This window comes from Pezoporus flaviventris, unplaced genomic scaffold, assembly GCF_033815535.1.
Source record: "Pezoporus flaviventris isolate CSIRO_AGI_PZ_B2104156 unplaced genomic scaffold, CSIRO_AGI_Pfla_v1 ptg000148l, whole genome shotgun sequence".
Taxonomy (NCBI): domain Eukaryota; kingdom Metazoa; phylum Chordata; class Aves; order Psittaciformes; family Psittacidae; genus Pezoporus; species Pezoporus flaviventris.
The window spans coordinates 503,277-522,038 of NW_026892696.1; the positions used below are offsets into that span (position 1 = coordinate 503,277).

General features: G+C 44.1%; 1 protein-coding gene across 2 annotated transcripts in view; it reads right to left on the reverse strand.

Annotated features, from left to right (window-relative positions):
- Positions 1-428: 428 nt before the first annotated feature.
- IFFO2 (intermediate filament family orphan 2) overlaps positions 429-18,762 on the reverse strand; it is a 40,578-nt gene continuing 22,244 nt past the window's right edge. The window contains exons 2-9 of one of the 2 annotated variants that reach the window (XM_061479406.1): positions 15,702-15,762; positions 15,314-15,409; positions 12,876-13,016; positions 11,266-11,408; positions 8,102-8,222; positions 5,756-5,845; positions 4,980-5,110; positions 429-4,248 (exon numbers count right to left, since the gene is read on the reverse strand). In XM_061479406.1, the coding sequence (XP_061335390.1) occupies positions 4,143-4,248; positions 4,980-5,110; positions 5,756-5,845; positions 8,102-8,222; positions 11,266-11,408; positions 12,876-13,016; positions 15,314-15,409; positions 15,702-15,762 (889 nt within the window). In that variant the 3' untranslated portion in view covers positions 429-4,142. The remainder of the gene's footprint in view (positions 4,249-4,979; positions 5,111-5,755; positions 5,846-8,101; positions 8,223-11,265; positions 11,409-12,875; positions 13,017-15,313; positions 15,410-15,701; positions 15,763-18,762) is intronic. The other variant, XM_061479407.1, reaches the window with a different exon arrangement.

The window sequence follows — 18,762 nt, forward strand, 5'->3', positions numbered from 1 at the left end:
AGCCGGTTGTGGCACAACCCAGTGTGCTGGGGGTTGGAACTGGATGATCTTAAGGTCCTTTCCAACCCAAACCATTCTGGGAGTCTATGATTCTCATCCCCCCGGTATTCAGAGGAGCAGACAGAGGTTCTTACCCTCGCAGCAGAGCCCCTCGAAATCAGGGGAAGGGAAAAACACCACAATGGGTGTTTTTACAGCAGCAATAAGTCCGCAGTGGCAGCAAAGCTGTTAACTGTTTGCTTCCCACCCCCTTGCTCGAGGAAGCGATGGGCAAGTGCTTCACAGCCATACCTGTCGTATTGTTTCCACATTAGCGCTTGAAACCGCTAGAGAATTTGGAGCCCCACCAGAGCAGGAGATACTTTCCAAGGGAATAATTGCATTTGCTGACAGAGTTCTGTTTGCACTTTAAAAACCTCTAATAAAAATAGACTATATAGTGGGACTTTATAAATAGAATACACATTTAGCTTCGATGAGTTCCACTACATCCCTCCCCCCCTTTAAAGAGTTTTGTCTTTAACTCTTGTGAACTAACATGATAATTACTAAGTCTCTGAAAAAACACATTTGTACCACGTTATTCTTTGGACATTTTTGAACATGCATCCACAAAAGCAACTGCCTTTTGTGTACTGAAAACAGTTGTGTCGTACAAACCCAGTTTAGGAAGCGGGTCGAGTAGTACACTGCTAACAAGCAAAAAAATTTGCTTCCTTGGAATCCTCGTGTAAAAAATGAGACACAATGAGGAGGATTTTCGGATCGGTAAGTCTAAAAACGTGTCAATATGACACCGCAGTAAGAATAGAAAACAAAAAGAAAGTATTTACAGCTTTACAAAGGAAAAAAAAAAAAAGAAAAAGAGGTCATCAAAATCATTTCCAGCATTTTCACCTTTTTCTGGCAAGCTTTTGATCTGGTTTCTATGGAGTGGTTATATGCGAACAGAACAGGACCACTGTCGGCTAAGTCAGCAGCATCGCTTGAAACTAAACCAAAGACCTCCGAGGGAAACTCTCAAGGACCGACCCTGGTGATCCACTGAGTCCTATACAGCCTAAATAAAAATAAACCCCTGATCCCGAGTATGAAAACACCTTTTCTTCTTTAAAAATGGATTAAATATGCTTGTAAGAAACAGACACCAACAACCATGGTAATTTACTGTCATACACATCACCACCATACACATTAATTCTAAACCCTCTACTCTAGCCCTGCAACCCTTACACTTCCCAACAGACACAACCCTACTACAGATGCTCCTTGTAATTACGGCTATGAGATAAACCCGAGGTTACAGCTACCTTGTTACAGCTGAAGTTCTGCTTCCTCACTTGGCTCTCGCTGGCAAACTGAGGATATTCTGCTCTCTCCTACCCTCACCACACCAGCTCCCAGGTTCAAGAACTCTCAGCCTTTATCCTACTAGGACACTGAGTCTGAATGGAAACAAACCCCACAACACAGCAGCAGCTAAGCCAGATGGCCACTTAAATTGCTCAGTTTCCCCAGTACCAAAGAGCATTTCCTAACTGAGGAGAGCCAAACGCCAGCCTCCACCAAGGCTGGGTCACCGTGCAAGTCGATTGCTTAACAACGCCTCCACCAACGTCACTAAAGCATCACAGACATTCAGCTTTGGCAGATGGTTTCTCAGCCTCGTGAGAAACTGTGTATTAGCAGCTGAAGTTCATACAGGCTTCAAAACCTTAAGAGTACTTGATTGAAAACATGCAGTCCCAGCCCCCTCACAAAAATACCCCATCTCTTGTCCCCCACGCACCCCCCGACTTGTAGCCCTAGTGAACGTGACATTTACCACTTTGGCCACCTAAGAAATAATAGGAATGAGCACTTTGGAATAAGGATTCTTTTCCAGAGAAAAGTTATCTACATTTTACATGATGAAAGAGGCTTTGAAAAAGCCCCTAACCCACACCACAGGAACCAAGAAGTTGCTAGCTACTCTATAAATAACTGCACTGAGTAAGGAAACCACCAGAATATCCTTGGATCTGTTTTCTTAAACAGAAGCCATCAGCTGTGGATCATGACCTCCACACTGTGGATCCAGACAGATCATCCCAGCACTCCTTCCCACTCTGAAAAACACAAGGAGCCCATTTGATCCATGTAGCCTAAAAGCACCATCGTGTCTAAGCAGGAGCCGGAGCTGAACAGTGATGAAACTCCAGGCAGCAACATGGGAAACTCTGATTAGACATTACTGTACCCACAGTTACAGGGGGAACAGAAACCCTCTGAGGTCCTGCCCCTCTGCATAGCTGCACAAGACAGAGGCACTTCTGCCCAGGAACGTGCCATATGCTGAGACATTTGCATTCTTTTTGGAAGAAAGCAGCACTGATTTACACTGGGTGCATGCTTACAATGCAGTTTCACTGATTTCAGACCAGTAGCTTGGAAACAATACTCAGGGAGCTAAAAAGATTGGTCAGCTTACCTTTACATAACACTGAGAGGGTGCTTAAATCAGGTAGTTCCCTGTCCAGTCCTAGCACTGCTCTTACATAGCAGCTTCTAAGCTTCCCGGCAGGAAATCAAATACATTTGGTATTTACTCCGAGTCTTGCAACTGCTAGTTAACTACACCGTTACCTTTAGGCAGTATTAACTACACTTTCAATCTTGGTCTAAAAAACAAACAGAAGATTATTGGCTGAGGTTTATACCCTGTTTTTACCTGGCTGAGGTGCTACAATTCCCACTATAACCATACCTGATGATGACAGAGCTGCCTCAAACACCACCGAGACTTTTGATGCTGCTTTCTCCTGTGTAAAAATACAGAAAGATTGACAAAGTCTGGGTCTCCTCACTTTCTCACAGAGAAAGCACATGGCTGTCCCTCCCTAATTCTAGGGCAGCAGTAGTTTGAGATTCATTCTACTACGCCCTAAAAAGGATTACAGTATTTCCTGATGTTCAGCTTTCCTGAAGAACAGTGGTCTGGAACTCTCCCAGTGTCATGTCTCAAGCCTACGTCTATCCTACCGCATGTCAGTTTATCCTGATGCTTCAAACTATCCCACTCTAAACATCATGAAAGCAGCATAAAATGGAGTTACCTCCCTGTCGGCAAAGTCAAATCTGCAAACACTATGGTTTAAAAAAAGAATCCTGAAAAAGAGAACACACAAAACAACACAAGAACTGAAGGGCTGATTCCCCTCCTAATCCAATCACCGGAAACAAAGGCATTGTGATATGACATTCCTCCTCAAAAGAAGCTCTACAGATAACTAACATGTGCAAATGTGGTTTTAGCTTTCCTTTCCCAAGAGATAACTATTTCCCAGCAGGGACCAAACATTCCATATAAATAAGGCGAGCTTTTTTTTTTGTGGGTTTTTTGTTTTTGCATAGAAGTTTATCAGGGATATTCCCACCCCATGGAACCCTCCTCTGTCCCCTGCTTTGCCACCGAGCTGAGACCTGCTGCTTCTTCAGACTCTGGAGTGGAGCACAGAGCTTGTAACGCATCTCAAAGGCTCCTTCAGCCAGAAAGATGGAACTGAGAAGCTCCTGTTAATATTGTAGAACTGCTTAATCCTAAAAGCTGTCTCTACCCCTGCTCTTATTTTAAATGCTTCAAGTTCAATTTGGACTGTTACAGTTCAAATTGTTACAGTTCAATTCTCTTGTTTGGAGCCAGACTTTGGTAATTGCACCATAAATGTCTTGGGTTCACTTCTCATTTTGCCAGCATTCCTTTTGCCAATGGGTGCAGCAGTTCAATAAAACCATGAGCTTCTCGAAACACCCAGAGCCTTTGCAGCACCATTCTCTGCTAACGGATTAGGATTTGTTGAAAGAATATTTTGTATAAAAACACCTGCTATTAATATTCCACTGGAGCTCAAAGTGGCTCAGCTTGGGGCAAAGGCACAATTAAAACACCATGTTTTCTTACAGGACTCTGCATTTACGATTTGTAGAACAATAGAAATTTACAGCACCAATCCTTGCATGGGGTGGGGATGCGTGTAGGAATGAGTCCTTAGAAACCCTGTGTGAGGGCTTATGAGTCTTACTGTTATCTGCCCCCACATCAGTGTATTCTTTTACAATCTTGTCTTGCATCTTCCCTTTCACTGGAATGCTCCAGCTATGTATCAGGTGACCATGGGCTCCACATCCGTCTCTCTGTCCAACTCGTCCTGAATTTCATCTGTGTTTCCTGAGTCGCTGCTGGCTACAGAGCTGGGAGATGGAGAATTTCTGCAGGAAAAGTCAGAGAAAGGTTTAGACAAGGAATTAAATATCAATGAGAGAAAGGGGGGGGAAATGAACCTTTGAAGAAAATGGTGGCTTTCACTTCCCAAAACATTTTTCAATGCACTTTATTAACATTAAGCTTTGGGTTTATGGTAAATACCGGTAGTAAACCAGCCCACGTGCTGCCACCCCACTCCTGCCATCTCCTGTACAAACGTAAAGGCTGCCCTGGGTTTACTGATGAGGAAATGGACAATGAACATCCTACAGAGAGTTTCATCATCCATAAGTATAGACTTGAAAACTCTAAAAACGTTTAGCATCTTGTTCTTTTAAGCCAGGATGTGCACTGGGGGCAAGCAAGAGCTAAGAAAAACCCCTTACAGTATAGGGTCCTTAACACATGAGAAGGTTAAAACCCAAGCTCTTCATATGAGCCCACAGTCAAGGTTTAATTTTGGCTTTTGTTTAAGAGTTCTACACCCATAATGTTAAGAATGAACGTCCATCCAAATTAGAGATCCCTGGTTTTGCCCTCAGCTGTTGAATCCTTTGAGCTGTTAACTCTGTGTAGGAACACACAGTAACTGTTACACAGCTCCTTTTTGACTGGTATTTGACTCTGAACAAAACAACCTTACCTAAAGGACAAAACGATGCTACTGCCTTTAAAACAACTGGCAGGAAACAAAACCTCTTGAAGCACCCCAGGCAGAATGGTGACATCTTATTACCTGTCAGCTGAGCCTTTGATAAGCCTACGACAGGTTTCCATTTGGACATCCAGGCCCCTTTTCATACTACACATTTCCATGTATTCATGCAGGTGGCGATTCATGTCACTCTTGGCTGTGGCCAATTCCAGCTGTAAGAAATAGGAGAGAATATTCAGCCCAAGGGGAGATGGTAACAGCTTCTCCCAGCTTCATTGCATTTATATATTGGTGGAGATACTAAAGCTGTCCAGAGCCAAGCCAAAGCATCCACACCATTTATGTTTAACCTCAGTGTTGTAAACCAGCAATTCATTCATCAGCTGACGAAGTGCAATTTAATCAGAGCTCAGCACTGGTTTTAAAGCAGCCCTCAAGTTGTTTTTTTTTCCTGCTGCTTAGCATCTTGTTTGTCAACACACAGTAATTAATGAAAGCATGTTCCAGGCAGGGCAGAGATTTGGAGAAGCTACAGCTGTTGTGTCTGGCAACCTCTGAGGCCAGGTCTTGGAAAGCATTTCCCAGTGTGATGGTGGATATGCAAGGGGAGAAAGAGTAAGTGCATTTTTTCTCTCTTTGTTCTGAAGGTTCTCCCTCTACCAGCTACAGATTTATGCTTACTCAGTAACAGTGCTGTGCAGAGAATGGTATTTAGAAAAGAACCCCAAGGGTATGTCAGAGGAAAATCCCTTACATAGACAGACATTCCATCTTTCCTCTGCGCATATACTGGATCAGAACACTGTATGTTTTCAGCCACTAGAAACAATTCCTATTGTCATGAACCACTTCCTTACCTCTATCTGCCCTATTGTTTCCTGGTATTCCTTGTCTCTGGTTTTAAAGAAAGACTCTGTTTCATGGATCAAGTTTCCCAGGTTTTCCTCCTGCAGGGGAAAGGCAGACACAAAGAATTAGCAAGAATGTAACACAGAACTCAGGTTTTCTTGTCTAACCTGCTCAGAAACGGAGCTTGCGATGCTCTTTCATGCAAAGAGTCTTCTCAATGCATTTTTATACAGGCAGGGAATATTCTGCTTCTTAAAACACATTTTTGTACAATGCCCATGTCTTTGTACACACAAAATCTCTGATCAAGGGACCTACAGAGCAAGGCTCCAGCAATTAACACACATACACCCGGTGCTGCCAAAGAACCAGACCCACGGATTTTCCCAAAGCTTTCACAGTCTGATCACATTTAGATTGTAATTGCTCTCCAGCCACAAGGCTTTGTTTTCCTTGCACTGACCATCGTGCTACTTACAGCTTTGCTCTGGAATACCCATTTTCCAATTGCATATTATTACTCTCAAGTCCTTTCAGTTTCCATTAGCTCACACCTATGCTCTGCATGAATTGTTTCCTATTGAAATCTGTAACTGCTAGATAAAGCAAGCTCACTCCAGCCCACTACTGATGAAAATGCCACATGCAAGAACACATGCTGTCCCATAGGAAACACCCTGCCAGACAGCAGCTCCCATAACATCATCACTTTGGATTGTCAGTACAGTCCGGGCTACAAAACATACAGCACTATTTCATGCTGTCACAAAGAGACTAAAGCAACGTCACTGTTCTCTCTTTCACATTATTACCTATCTCCCTTTTCCAGAAAGAAAATGATCAATTTAATGCAACTGCACTGATGAGCATTAATTATGTTTCCATCCTCTGGTCATATCTGAGGCAGCTTTATCAGGATCATGCCTGGTATCAGCACCAGGCTATCCAGCCTATAGCTACAAGAATCATTCCACTTATCCTTTTATATGCAGAAGTGCTTTAAGGAGGAAGGTCATAAAAGAAGGTGGCTATGGCACCATGTAAGAACTTGAAAGGAATAAAGCCACTGGAAGGAAGATTCAGACATGTAAAGCACGATGTTAAAGACCAGGCACAGTCGGAGCAGTCTTTATTCTGAATCTCCATCTACAAGACAAATCTACCCTTTCCTTGTATAATTTTCATTTAGAAGGATTTAAGCTGCTTAAAACCTTTATAGAGTTTTTGCACGTAAGGCCTGAGTTCGGCAATATTCCTCTGATAGCTGTGCTTATACATGCACACATGGGTATATGCAAATCAATCTGTCACTAATTCCAGCACATGGCTGCACATTATCACTCTGCCACTCTCCCTGCTCAAAAGACGACATGTAGCTAAGCACACTGCTTTCTGCAGCCCTAGCACTTCTAAGTAATCTCTGCAGTTTCAGAGGATGCCAGATGATATACAAAACGGGAAGACATAACATTAACACACTCCTGGCAGTCAACACAAGACAATATTCAGGAGACTGCTGCCTCAGCATCTTCACACTACAGTGCTGATGGAAGGAGGCAGGATTATTTCTTACCTACTGCTGTTGTGCTGCTCGGTAATGAAATAATAGCATTGCATTTAAAGACTACCCGCACAAAGCCTGACCTTGGCATTTCAATCACTCTTTAGGCTTGTTTAAAAAGGCTCAGGAGTCACCCAATGAGGCAGCATGCAGCCATTAGCTTATTTAGTGTGGGATCTTAAGGATTAAAAGCAAGCTGTTTATTATCCACCAATGCCAGGAGAATCCTATTGACTAGGAAGATGGAAGCACAAGATTCACAGCTTCAGAAGATCCCTGGGGCCTTACGCAGACCTGCAGCCACAGCTTCTTTGTTTGTGATGGGATATACATGCTTTAACATCTTCCACAGGCCATACTGAGTTTATTTTCCTCCCCACTAAACTGTGCCATCGTGTGTGCTACTGTACTCTTTTGACAATTAAAATGTGAATGATAATCTACAGAGATGCTGTGTAGAAGATACAGGGCTTGAGATAAACGACTGCTCAGGGTGACAGACCGTGTGATGCTCCTGCAACACCCAGACACATTGGATCTTTTGACACTTACTTGGTACTTTCATATACTCAGTTTGAAGGAGCAGAGGAAATGAAGTTTTACAAATAAACTGATTGCACACACTGAAAAGCAACCATAGAGAGAAAGCACTAAGAGGATTATTAAATCAAAGCAAGTTTGTGTGGCAAACTAGACCACGAGCTAAATACGCAAAGGCTCAGATGGCTGAAAGCAGCTGAGGGGTACAGTTCCTGTAGAGAATAGCTTGGGAAAAGAAGGGAAATGAACTCACCTCTCCTTGGAGGTCAATGGAAGGATTGCAGTTCGTGAAGTCTTCCCAGAGCAGCAACGTCTCCTCATTCTCCTCCCATGTTAAACTATCACAGTCATCATCAAAATCGAATGTCTCACGACTGTTAAGGGAACAGAAAAACCATTAGTGAAAACTGCTGCAGCCCCACTCCTCTAATTAATCATCCTCTAATTAATCATGAAAAAAGGGGCTATGAGAACCGAGTGAAGGAAACAATGCAGCAGCTGAAAAACCTCACAGGTTTTACAAACAGGCTGTGCCACTGTCCAAGTCCCTCACTCCTGGGCTCTTTGCCACCCCCAAGCAGAATAAAAGCTCCTTGTTAACATCCCTGATGCCAGGCCACAGTCCTAGCTCTGTCCTCCAGATGGTGCTGCACATTAGTTTCCCCTGTTTGCAAAACCACAAAAATGTTTGAAACTATTCTTTTTAGACATGGGAAAATGAGCCCAAACACAGCGTGAGGAGTTTGACAAGAAACAGCCACCAGAAGCCTCCCTGCGGCTTTGCATGTTGAAGTCCAGCCAACATTTCCCCTGAAGCACTTAAAAACCATGATTCCCCAAAGTAACAACGATTTAAAACTGAAGCCTCAAAGCAACGTGCAGGTAGCAGAAATACTCACTGTTGACTTGAACAAAGACACTACTACAGCCACTTAAGACCGAGAACAAACAGTGGCAAGAGTGGCCTTTAACCTCGTTATTTGGTTAAGCCCCTTTAGTATGTTCTGTTGTGCAAGAAAGGAAAGTTTTAGAAGGCACTGAGTCCCTTCTGGTTTGAGCAGCAGCAGAGCAGAACACCAGTAGCTGCTTCTTGTCCTTGCTAAGGAGGCCTGACAAAAACCTGAACTGGCTCCCAGAAGCAGCCTGCTCATTTCAGACTGATGCATTTTTATTACTTGAGCTCACTTCCTTTTAAGCAGATAACATCTTAGTCCGGAAGCAGAGGCCAATGCTGTCTTCAGGAGGCTGAAGAGCTTGGCAAGAGACAGGCTCTTTGCCTGGACTCAGCATGACTTTAAAAAGTCATTAAACCAAAAAACCCTATAAACTTGGGGCATACGGAACAGTGCCTTTTGCAATGCAACTTTTTCACATCAGTTCCTTTTTGCAAGGGCTACCCTCGTGGGAGAGCCCAAAGGCTCCAGTTCTGGCTGCTGCTTACTTCAGAGTCACACTCTTCAAAGCTGATTGCATTTGGACTTTTTACTACTAGACACGTAAAGATCCAAGTTTGTAACAGCTAAAATGCAAGTTGCTTTGTTTCTGTGAATGAGAGAAGCTCTTCAGCTGTGTATTTTCTACTTCACAAAGACCCCAAACCCAGACATAGAATCGTAGAATAGTTCAGGTTGGAAAGGACCTTAAGACATCCTTAGAAAGGTACCATTCCCAGTAAGCCACAAACCCTGTTCTACATCAACCAATTTGAACATACCCTGCAGTGCTTTGTGCCATGTGTAATAGGACCAGGAGATAAGAAGTCCATTAGCAGCACCAATTAAAATCAGGTATCACAGGCCAGGTTGAGGAACAAAACTAAAAGCCAGATGCAGTACAAACCTGGGAGCTCAATTTTAGCCTCTTGCTTTTCTAACACCTACACACTCTCTGCTGTCACATTGAGTTTTAGTGGTAGAGAAGACAAAAATCTATTTATTACACTGAATATTACTGAGGGCCTAAAGATACCCCAAACCAGAGTCCTAACAAGAGGAGTTATCTATGACTTTTGCAAGAAACATGCCCTCCTGAATGTGAAATTCAGGTGGAAAGAAAGACATCCCATGGAAACAGAACTTTAGGGAACAGCTGATGACAGAAGAGGAGTTAGTGCTCTTCCTGGAAAATTTCTTGTGTACTCCTACATATGAAATACTGTCCTACATTGTGTGGGAAAGCACTGGGAATTGTTCCCTCTGCAGTCACTGCAGGAGTTGGCAGAAGTCACTGTTATTCAGTGCTAGGGAAGTCAGATATGTAGTGCTTGCTGGGGTTATCCTCTGCCAAAAGAAAACAGCAGAGACCCTCAAAAGCCTCACCAGGCTGTGGCCACCTCCATCGCTTCTAGAACAGAAGAACGTAACAGCAGGGCACAGCACCAGCCAGCCTCCTGCACTGCTTTATGTGCCACCAAGGTGCAGAGTGTCTTCTTGGGTGCTACAAACTTCCAAAGACTCCAATCTGCAAGTCTTTAGGCAAAATAAATGCCAGACCTTCCAGCTGGGGAGATGACATTCTGGAGCAAGACTTGCAACTGCTAGAACTGATCTTCAGGACAGACCCACCACTACCATGTGCCTATAGCTCCACTGAAAAATCATACAAAATACTAGAGAAGTTTGTATCCACTTTGAACTGAGCTTTCAGTGACCTTCCCAAATTCCAGCCAGCCCAAGCAGCAGTGAGGTTCTTTCCAATACTCTAGAAATCTGATTTTCAGCCAAATATGCAGAATAGACTCATGTTTTGTACTTTTTTTATGGTGTTGCATATTTCTTGGTTTGCTACTGTTATAACAGTACTGCTTTGGAATCCTGTGTTCACTTCCAGTGCTTCTTTCCAGGAAGGACATGAAGCTGCTGCAGCAAGTCCAGGAGGCCATGAGGATGATCAGGGGCTGGAGCAGCTCCTGTGTGGAGCCAGGCTGAGAACATTGGGGCTGTTCAGCCTAGAGACCTCATAGTAGCCTTCCAGTATCTGAAGGGGGCCTATAGTAATAAGACAAGGGTTGAGGGGTTCAAACTGAAACAGGGGAGATTTAGGTTGTATAAGGAAGAAATTTTTACTGTGAGGGTGCTGAGGCGCTGGCACAGGGTGCCCAGAGAAGCTGTGGCTGCCCCATCCCTGGCAGTGCTCAAGGCCAGGTTGGACCCAGGGGCTTGGAGCAAGCTGCTCTAGTGGAAGGTGTCCCTGCCCGTGGCAGAAGGTTCGAACTGGATGATGTTAAGGTTCTTTCTAACCCAAACCATTCTATGATTCTATGATAACAGCAGTAAAAGAAGATTCTCTACGTAAGGGAAGAACAAAAATCAGTTCATTTTACTTGAATTTCCAGAAAACATATGTGGCAGCTCGAGTGTTCTGGGACCAAGTCTGCATTTCAGAACAAGCTTTCCCCATGTTGCTCATGATACTCACAGCTGATTAAACATGCGCTTCATTTCATCTGTGATGTTCAAGGAGCAGCTGACCTCATCGTCAGAGAACCTGCCATTGTCTCCGTCCTGTTCAGAGAGGTCATCATCAGATGTGAGCTTGCGTTCTTTCTTCTTGGAAGCCACCTTAATTGGAGAGAAGAGCAGTAACTAGAAGGTTCAACTGAAGTTGCTGCACCATGAGGGGCAGAAATAGAGACAGAGAGGCATTAGGTGTGAGCAGATATAACTGTTCATCAGGTCCCAGGCAATTCAGGGCTTGCTCGTATTCAAGACAGGAATTGCATCTGTTAATGAGTGGTGAACACAGAGCACAAGGAAGCAGTTCAGAACAGGGAAGAGCAAAGCAAGCTGCAGGCTGCCAGCGCTCTACAGATGTTCATCTGTTCACTGGCACCGCTCTGTGATCGACCAGAGAACATGCAGAGGTTAGAATGATACAGGGAGAAGCAGAAGCTGGCAGGAGTGCCCAGGCAGCAGGCTTGAGAGCAATGACAGAACTCTCCCTCTCTCCTGCCACCACCACAGGATTGAACCACCACAAAAGAGCAGACAGGAAGCCTTTCTAGGTAGCCTTGACTTCAGGGTCATTCCCACCCCAGCAGCAGAGGCAGACTGCTAATCATCAGGTTGACAGAAGAAGGGTTAAAGTGAACCATGTAAATGCCTGGACAACCTCAAAGAAATGAAGTTCAGAAACACACAGACAACTCAAGGGATGCCCCTGCCAAGGGTGCAGAGGATCACTTCTTCATCTGAGGGCTGTGAACATGAAAGATATTCACAGACTGTGGCACAGAGTCACAAACACACAGTCCACTCCCAGCCTACTTTAGCTTGTCCTCTGCTCAGCATATAAACCATCCCTTACTGGTATTGTTCTCCATGATGATCATTTTAACCACTGCATGCTTGACCAAAAGTGCTCTGCAGTTACCTTTGAGCAGAAAGACATGGCAGCTCTACTCAAAGACACGCTTAGATCACAGTAGGAGGAAGCTGGGTTAATCACAATTGAAAGTGCAGTTGGGACAGAAGACCAGCTGCATCAGGAGTTACAGGTTTGCTCCACACAGAGCCGTAACTGCTTGCTTTTGGAGCAAATTAAATCACTTTCCTACTAGCACCAAGGAGCCACATTAGCTCAATGAAAGCAAGGGGAGTTTCTAGTTCAAAGCAGTCATAGCTCACCATCACAGAAGTGTTATTTCTGGCCTCGGAGCTTGAGCCAGAAATAAGAACATTCAGATGACAGTTGTAAAAGCTTAAAACCCTTCACTTATGGAGGGAACAAATGTGAGGAAGCCATTTATACAAACCTACACCCTGTAATGCTTTTTTCCCTGCATTCATTGTAGACTAGCATCAGACTAACAGTGTGCCTTAAAGGTCATCCCAAGGCTTCTTATTTTATATGTTGTGCTCTTAATACTGGAGAAGAGAGCTATATTCCAAGAGTGAGAAAGAAGAAAATACACCTGCACAGAGAAATGTCAAGAGAAGGCAAATGACCTGGACCACGCTCCTCAACGCTGCTCCCTCTTGTCCCCTCACTCCTTGTCCTGCCCTATGGAAAATTCATGGCCTAATCACCTGGAATATCTTGGAAACGTCTTCAGAGTTGCGCTGCTGCGCTACATCACACAGCTTGGCTGTGATATCGATTCGCCGACAGATGTCCATGTCCACCTTCATGGCCTTTTCTTGAATCTTTGTGTCCAGGTCTGTCATGGGCTGCAGGAAGGACAGTAGTGATTATCCTCTATTATTATACAGTTCAGGAAAGAAGAGATACCCCACAGTATCTCTCTAACCCCAGGGCATACCACTCTTACACAATATTACATCTTGCTCTCCGGGAAAGGCAGTACATGGACAATCTAAATGGACTAGACAGCTAACAAATAACATTCATATCTGAACCTAATAAAGTTGCAGAGTGTTCTGTCACTGAAAAACCTATCCCCACCCCAAAACAACTGCTAGATGTGGCGACAGGCAAGTTGTACGGGACGATAAAGCTTTAAAAAGGGAAGAGAAAAAACCCTGTTGAGATTGTGCATGACAGAATAAAATCTAAGACCTGGGGAGTATGCAACAGTTCCCTTCCTTTCAGACAGAAAAGCTGTGCCTGCAAGAGGAAGATGCTTTTAAAACAGACCCCAGGTTACACAGCAACTTTATACATACCACAGAAACATGAAATCAAGACTGGATCTAAAGAGATCCATGAAAACTTGTGACACACAAACCACTCCTCGTGGCATTAACCTGGCTTCCAGCCTAGCAAAAGTTCTATTTGAGAAACATCTTGTCTTACTTCACTCTGGGCAGTAACCATAAACATCATTTACACAAGATACTCCCACTCAGACAGTACAGCTGGCTCCTTAGGAAGAAACATTAAAGCAAAAAGCGTATTTTCCAGCCTAGACAAGACTTGCTCTGCTAGAAAGTACCACTTCAATGGCTGGGCAATGCTTCCTCTGTGACCAGAAAAGCAGAAACACTCTCTGCAGAGCATGCTTAAATACCAAATCCCCTTTCCAAGATGAAAACTGTGGGGTTAGGTTTGTTTGGTTGGTGTAGTTTGCTTTTGGTTTTAAGTCATTAGAAGAGTTCTTCTCCAGCCCTTGTCAACCACCTTTGGAGAAGCTAGAGATCTCCGTTTTACAACCACACTGAGAAAAAGAGGTCTTTAAACAGTGACACACTCTGAAACACTCTCTCAGTTGATAGGTACCAGCGATTCTTACCCACAGGAAGGCAAGAGCCACATGCCAACATCTTGCATTTCTCTGCTCTAAATATTTAGACAGCGAGATTCAAAACAAGCCTTCTCACTGCTTTCCTTATGCTCTCCTGTCTTACAGGGCTTGCAAAGCCCAAAGCACACTTGAGAGCAAGCTGAGGAGGATGTTTGCCTTCATCACCACCCTTTTTGTACACACGGAGCACCACTTCTTCCTCAGTGAAAACGTCACCACAGTGATGCAACCCTAAGGAGCTTCTCCCTTTCACACTGCCTCTAACCAAGCATGCCTGTCCTCGATTAAACACCAGATGAAGAGACAGCTAATTGGCAAATTTCACACGAACAGATCTAGTGGCCCTGAGAGAATGGATTTGACACCAGGGAGCAGGTTCTGCAAGTTTATGTGAAGTCAGAAGGAAGCAATTCTATGCAAAATTACTGAATAAATAAGCATAATAAGACCTATTCATTAGACAACTGGCATCAGCACTACTTCAGTCTTATAGAGAACAGCACCTAACTTAATGTTCACCTGGCTTATCTTCCTAGATACTTGCATGAGTACACGCTCTCAGTACGTCTAAGTGTAAGTATTCAAAGCCAGGTTGGATGGGGCTTGGAGCAAGCTGCTCTAGTGGAAGGTGTCCCTGCCCATGCCAGGGGCTGGAACTGGATGAGCTTTAGGGTCCTTTCCAACTCAAACCAGTTAAATTATTCAGTCGTAGCCTAAAAGATCCCCAGCCTTGAAGTGAAGTCAGGATCTAAGGAGACACAGAAAAGCAGCACTGGAAACAAAGCCAGATACTCGAACCAGTGACACTCCGAGCTTTCCCAAAGGGATCTGGGAAATACATGAAGTGTGCTCCCTCTCTGAACACAACTCTCTCGTGTGACTCGGACCAGAATCCCTCCTGTTAGCAGTACACGGTGCTGCTCAGTGACGAATCCTTCACCCTGACCTGCGAGGTCTCCAACGTTTGTGCCATGGCTGCAGATGTGAATGCCGGCACTGCCAGCTGCGGAGAACAGGGAAGGGAGGGAAGAGTCCGCGTTATGGGCTAAGCAGCAAAGTTAATGCATCTCTACACAGACCAGACAGGAAGCAGGGGGCAGGGTGATCTGCCTGATGCATTAGATCATAAAGGCAGCCATAAATGCTAACTACAAAGCAGCACTCACTAAGACCATAACCTTTTTATGAATGAAGCCATTTGCATGACACACGCATTTCACAAAGGCAGTGGGAGTTGGCCACTCCGCTCTCCAGTGTACTTACATCACTCATCAGACCCTTAAAGACCACGAGTTCTGCTTTCAGTCTTTCAATCTTTTCATTTAACTCCTCCTGGAGAGCTTCGGCTTCCTGCGCCTCCTGCAAGAGAAAACACACAAAGAACTAAGGGCTAAGAGGTCAATATATGCTTCCTCACTTAACCTGAACAGGGCTGATAAGGCTTGTCACCACCCCAGGCTTCACTTTGTCAGACTTCAGCACCTCCCTGCTTCAGCTTCCAAACATTAACACTATTCTCTAGCACAGAGCAATGCAGTCAGCTGCTTTAGCTAGAAGAAAGATTTTTAAAAGACAAATGCAAGTTATTACCACCATAATAAAAGGCACAGAGAAAACCTGTACTTTTCAATACATGCTGTTCAAAGCTTACCTCTCGTAAGGTTTCTACCATAGATTCCAGACTCATTCTTCTTGTGAATTCCTCTTCCCATCTGAAAGATAAGATTTGCAGGCAAAGTGTTAACTGGTTTTTCCCCCTCAAAATCACAAGTTTTCTGGTAGCTGTAGGATGATGACAGTTACTTGAAATGTAAAGCAGATGGTCCCCCACACTTGTACACCCTTAGAATGGGAACATTAAGTCTTGTAGGAGACTAAAAGCTAAATCCATTTTCATTGGGATCACTACTCTTCCTGCTCTCCTATGTAATACTTGGTTGCAAATAAAAGTGGGCCATTTTCAGTGCAAGAAGAATCAGCTGAAGGTAAATCATGTGACTCAGCAGCTGTACTATTCATCTGCTCAGCCCAATCAATTCATACCTTAATGTGCTTTTGATATCAAAAACCTCAATAATCTACATGCCTCAATCATTTCCCAGCACCATCATTGCAAGGAGTACTTAGAGAAGCATCCTTGAAGGGAGGGAACACACACTTACTCTGCTGCAGTACTGAATGGGCAGAAGAAAAGGAATTACAAACTGTGTAATTAAACCTCATACTATGAGCATCGTTATATTTGAGTTCCTTGTTGGATTAAGTGTAAAAATATCCAACAGTTCCCCTTTTTCAACATCAAAACCCTTTAAGGAGCAAAAAGCACTATTTGACCATACTAACTCGAAAGCTAAACTCTTGAAAACATGATACCCATTCATACACACTGATATGGTTTGATTTGGGGGAAGAGAGGAAGTAAAGCATGTGTCCCTCTTTTTGAATGGGCAGTGGTGCCACATGACAGTTGTCCTGTCTACTGTAACAACAGGAATTACACCCCTGGAAGAGAAACTTTGGATAGCACATGATGAAAAACTGAGTCCCATCATGGTAATTCCTGTTGCCACTTCAACACATTTTATAGCCCAACTGAAGATGGGAAACCACAGCCCAGAAATCTATTAAATCAAAGGATTCTTACAAATGCAAGGTTAAATCTGCTAAAATGCATCATTCCATCCTATTTTCAAACCACAAAGGAACCTGGTGATGGGTAGATTGCAGGATATTCCCACTGAGGCAGCTGGTTTCATGCATACGTAATCACTGTGCCACTCGATACATCTCCTCATTCCAAGTGCAAATTTAATCCCATCTGAAATGGAAGCCAGGGGGGACCATTTCAGCAGGAAGGATGCAGGCAGGCACAGTGCTATTGCAGTTTGCTGTCTTCAGGAGCTGTCACAGGCACCTGAAGGGGTTTTACATCTTAATGCAGCAGCAGCTCGGAGGAGCAGGGTGCCATGATGACATGCTGCCTACATCCGCTCCTTCCTGCTGCTGTGGGGCAGGAATCTCCAACATCATGACATGTGGATTCCCTGTCATACAGTTTGCCTTACGCAGGAAGCCTTGTGTGCATCTTTTTAGCAGCAACGATTTATTGCCAAGCAAAGGAAAATATTTAGGTTGAAATTTGCATTTGTCATCGAATGTTTTAGCTCGTATTTGCATTTCCTATTTGGTTTTTTCACTACTAATTCCACATATTTCTATAAAAATAGTAACTGGATATTAAAATCTGTTATCCAGATTTTAATATTAGAGGCAGCAAGGTGAAATTAAAGCAAATGGATTTGCAGTCTGGAAGATGGGCTCCTTCTGTTACAGGAGGAGTGTTGCATGGCTTCAGTCATTCCTCCTGGTCTCTCTGCCATCAGGCTGTCGTTTAGGGCTGGAAGTCAAGCAGACACTGCAGAAATTGATACGCTGCTTCTCCAGGTTTGCACTGTTGCAATGAGGACGCCTGCCTTCATCCAGGTTTGCCTGCTGTACAGTCTGCATCCTCACAGTGCATTCTGCAGAGGGAAAACATAACTGCGTGGTTTTGCAGCCTCTGCCAAAAGCTAGGGAAAAGGATTAGCATTCCTCCTCAGCAGTCCAGCCACGCTGGGCTGCTGCCAGAATTACACATCTCAAAGTCTGCTCGGACCCAGACCTTCCTTATCCTGCAGAAATTCCAGGAGTTCCTTTCTTTTTTCCCTTTGTGCCATTTTGCAGCACAGGGATTTACGACCCTAATTCCCTTCCATCACACTCCTGGTGTCTTCAAGAGCAAAAGGATCCCCTCTTTTTACACACACACACACACACACACACACAGAGCCTCTCCACAACTCCTGTGGTGTTCGTTATAAGAACGACAAAGCAAGGCCATTTTTAACCCAAAAGTTCCTGCCTAACAAAGAAGTTTGCACTGGATTGACATGAAGGTCCTGCTAGAAACATTCATATCACATCCTGAACCTCAGAGCACATTTCTCCCACCCACCACCAAGCTGATTAACCTCATTTAACAGCTAAAAATGCCAATCTTACTTTCTCCTCACACATAAACCTCGGGAGACTATTTGTAATGAAGAGAGGGAGGAAATGGACAGGAAGGTAGAGGATGACAATGGAGCAGAGGATTAATTCTCCATTTCAACTTCCAAGGAAGTGAGATAATAGAAAGATTGCTCATTCATATGATCATCCTGTATTTGTTGTGACATACAGGGCTTTAAAAGGAACCTTGGCAGCTGTGCTACTTACTACACACTCCAGCAAATGCAGCAGTGAGGAGTCAGTGTGCCACTGAGAAGATGCTAACTATAGCTCTGACATCTTTCATATTCAAGACACTAAACTATTCTCCTGGTCATTTATACTGGTCAGTATCTTCCTCTTTAGTTACCATCTAAAAGCAGAAGATGCTGTTCCACCCAGCAGGCTGCAGGTGCCTTCTACTTCCTAGCAAACAGAACCAGTGATGCCATGCTGCATGCATGTCCATGAAGGGGACCAGAGCCTTCCTTCATCCCAAGGAAGAGGGAAGCACCACCTGATTATCCCTTCTGCAGCACAAAGCAGAGTGGGCAGGTAACTCCTCAGCTGGATAAGCATGGGAGAAGCAGCACAACGGGGACTGTAATCCCAAAGAGAAATGGCTGCACACACTGTAGGCTAAAAACCCAGCAGACTTCACATACTTGCTGCAGGGTATTACC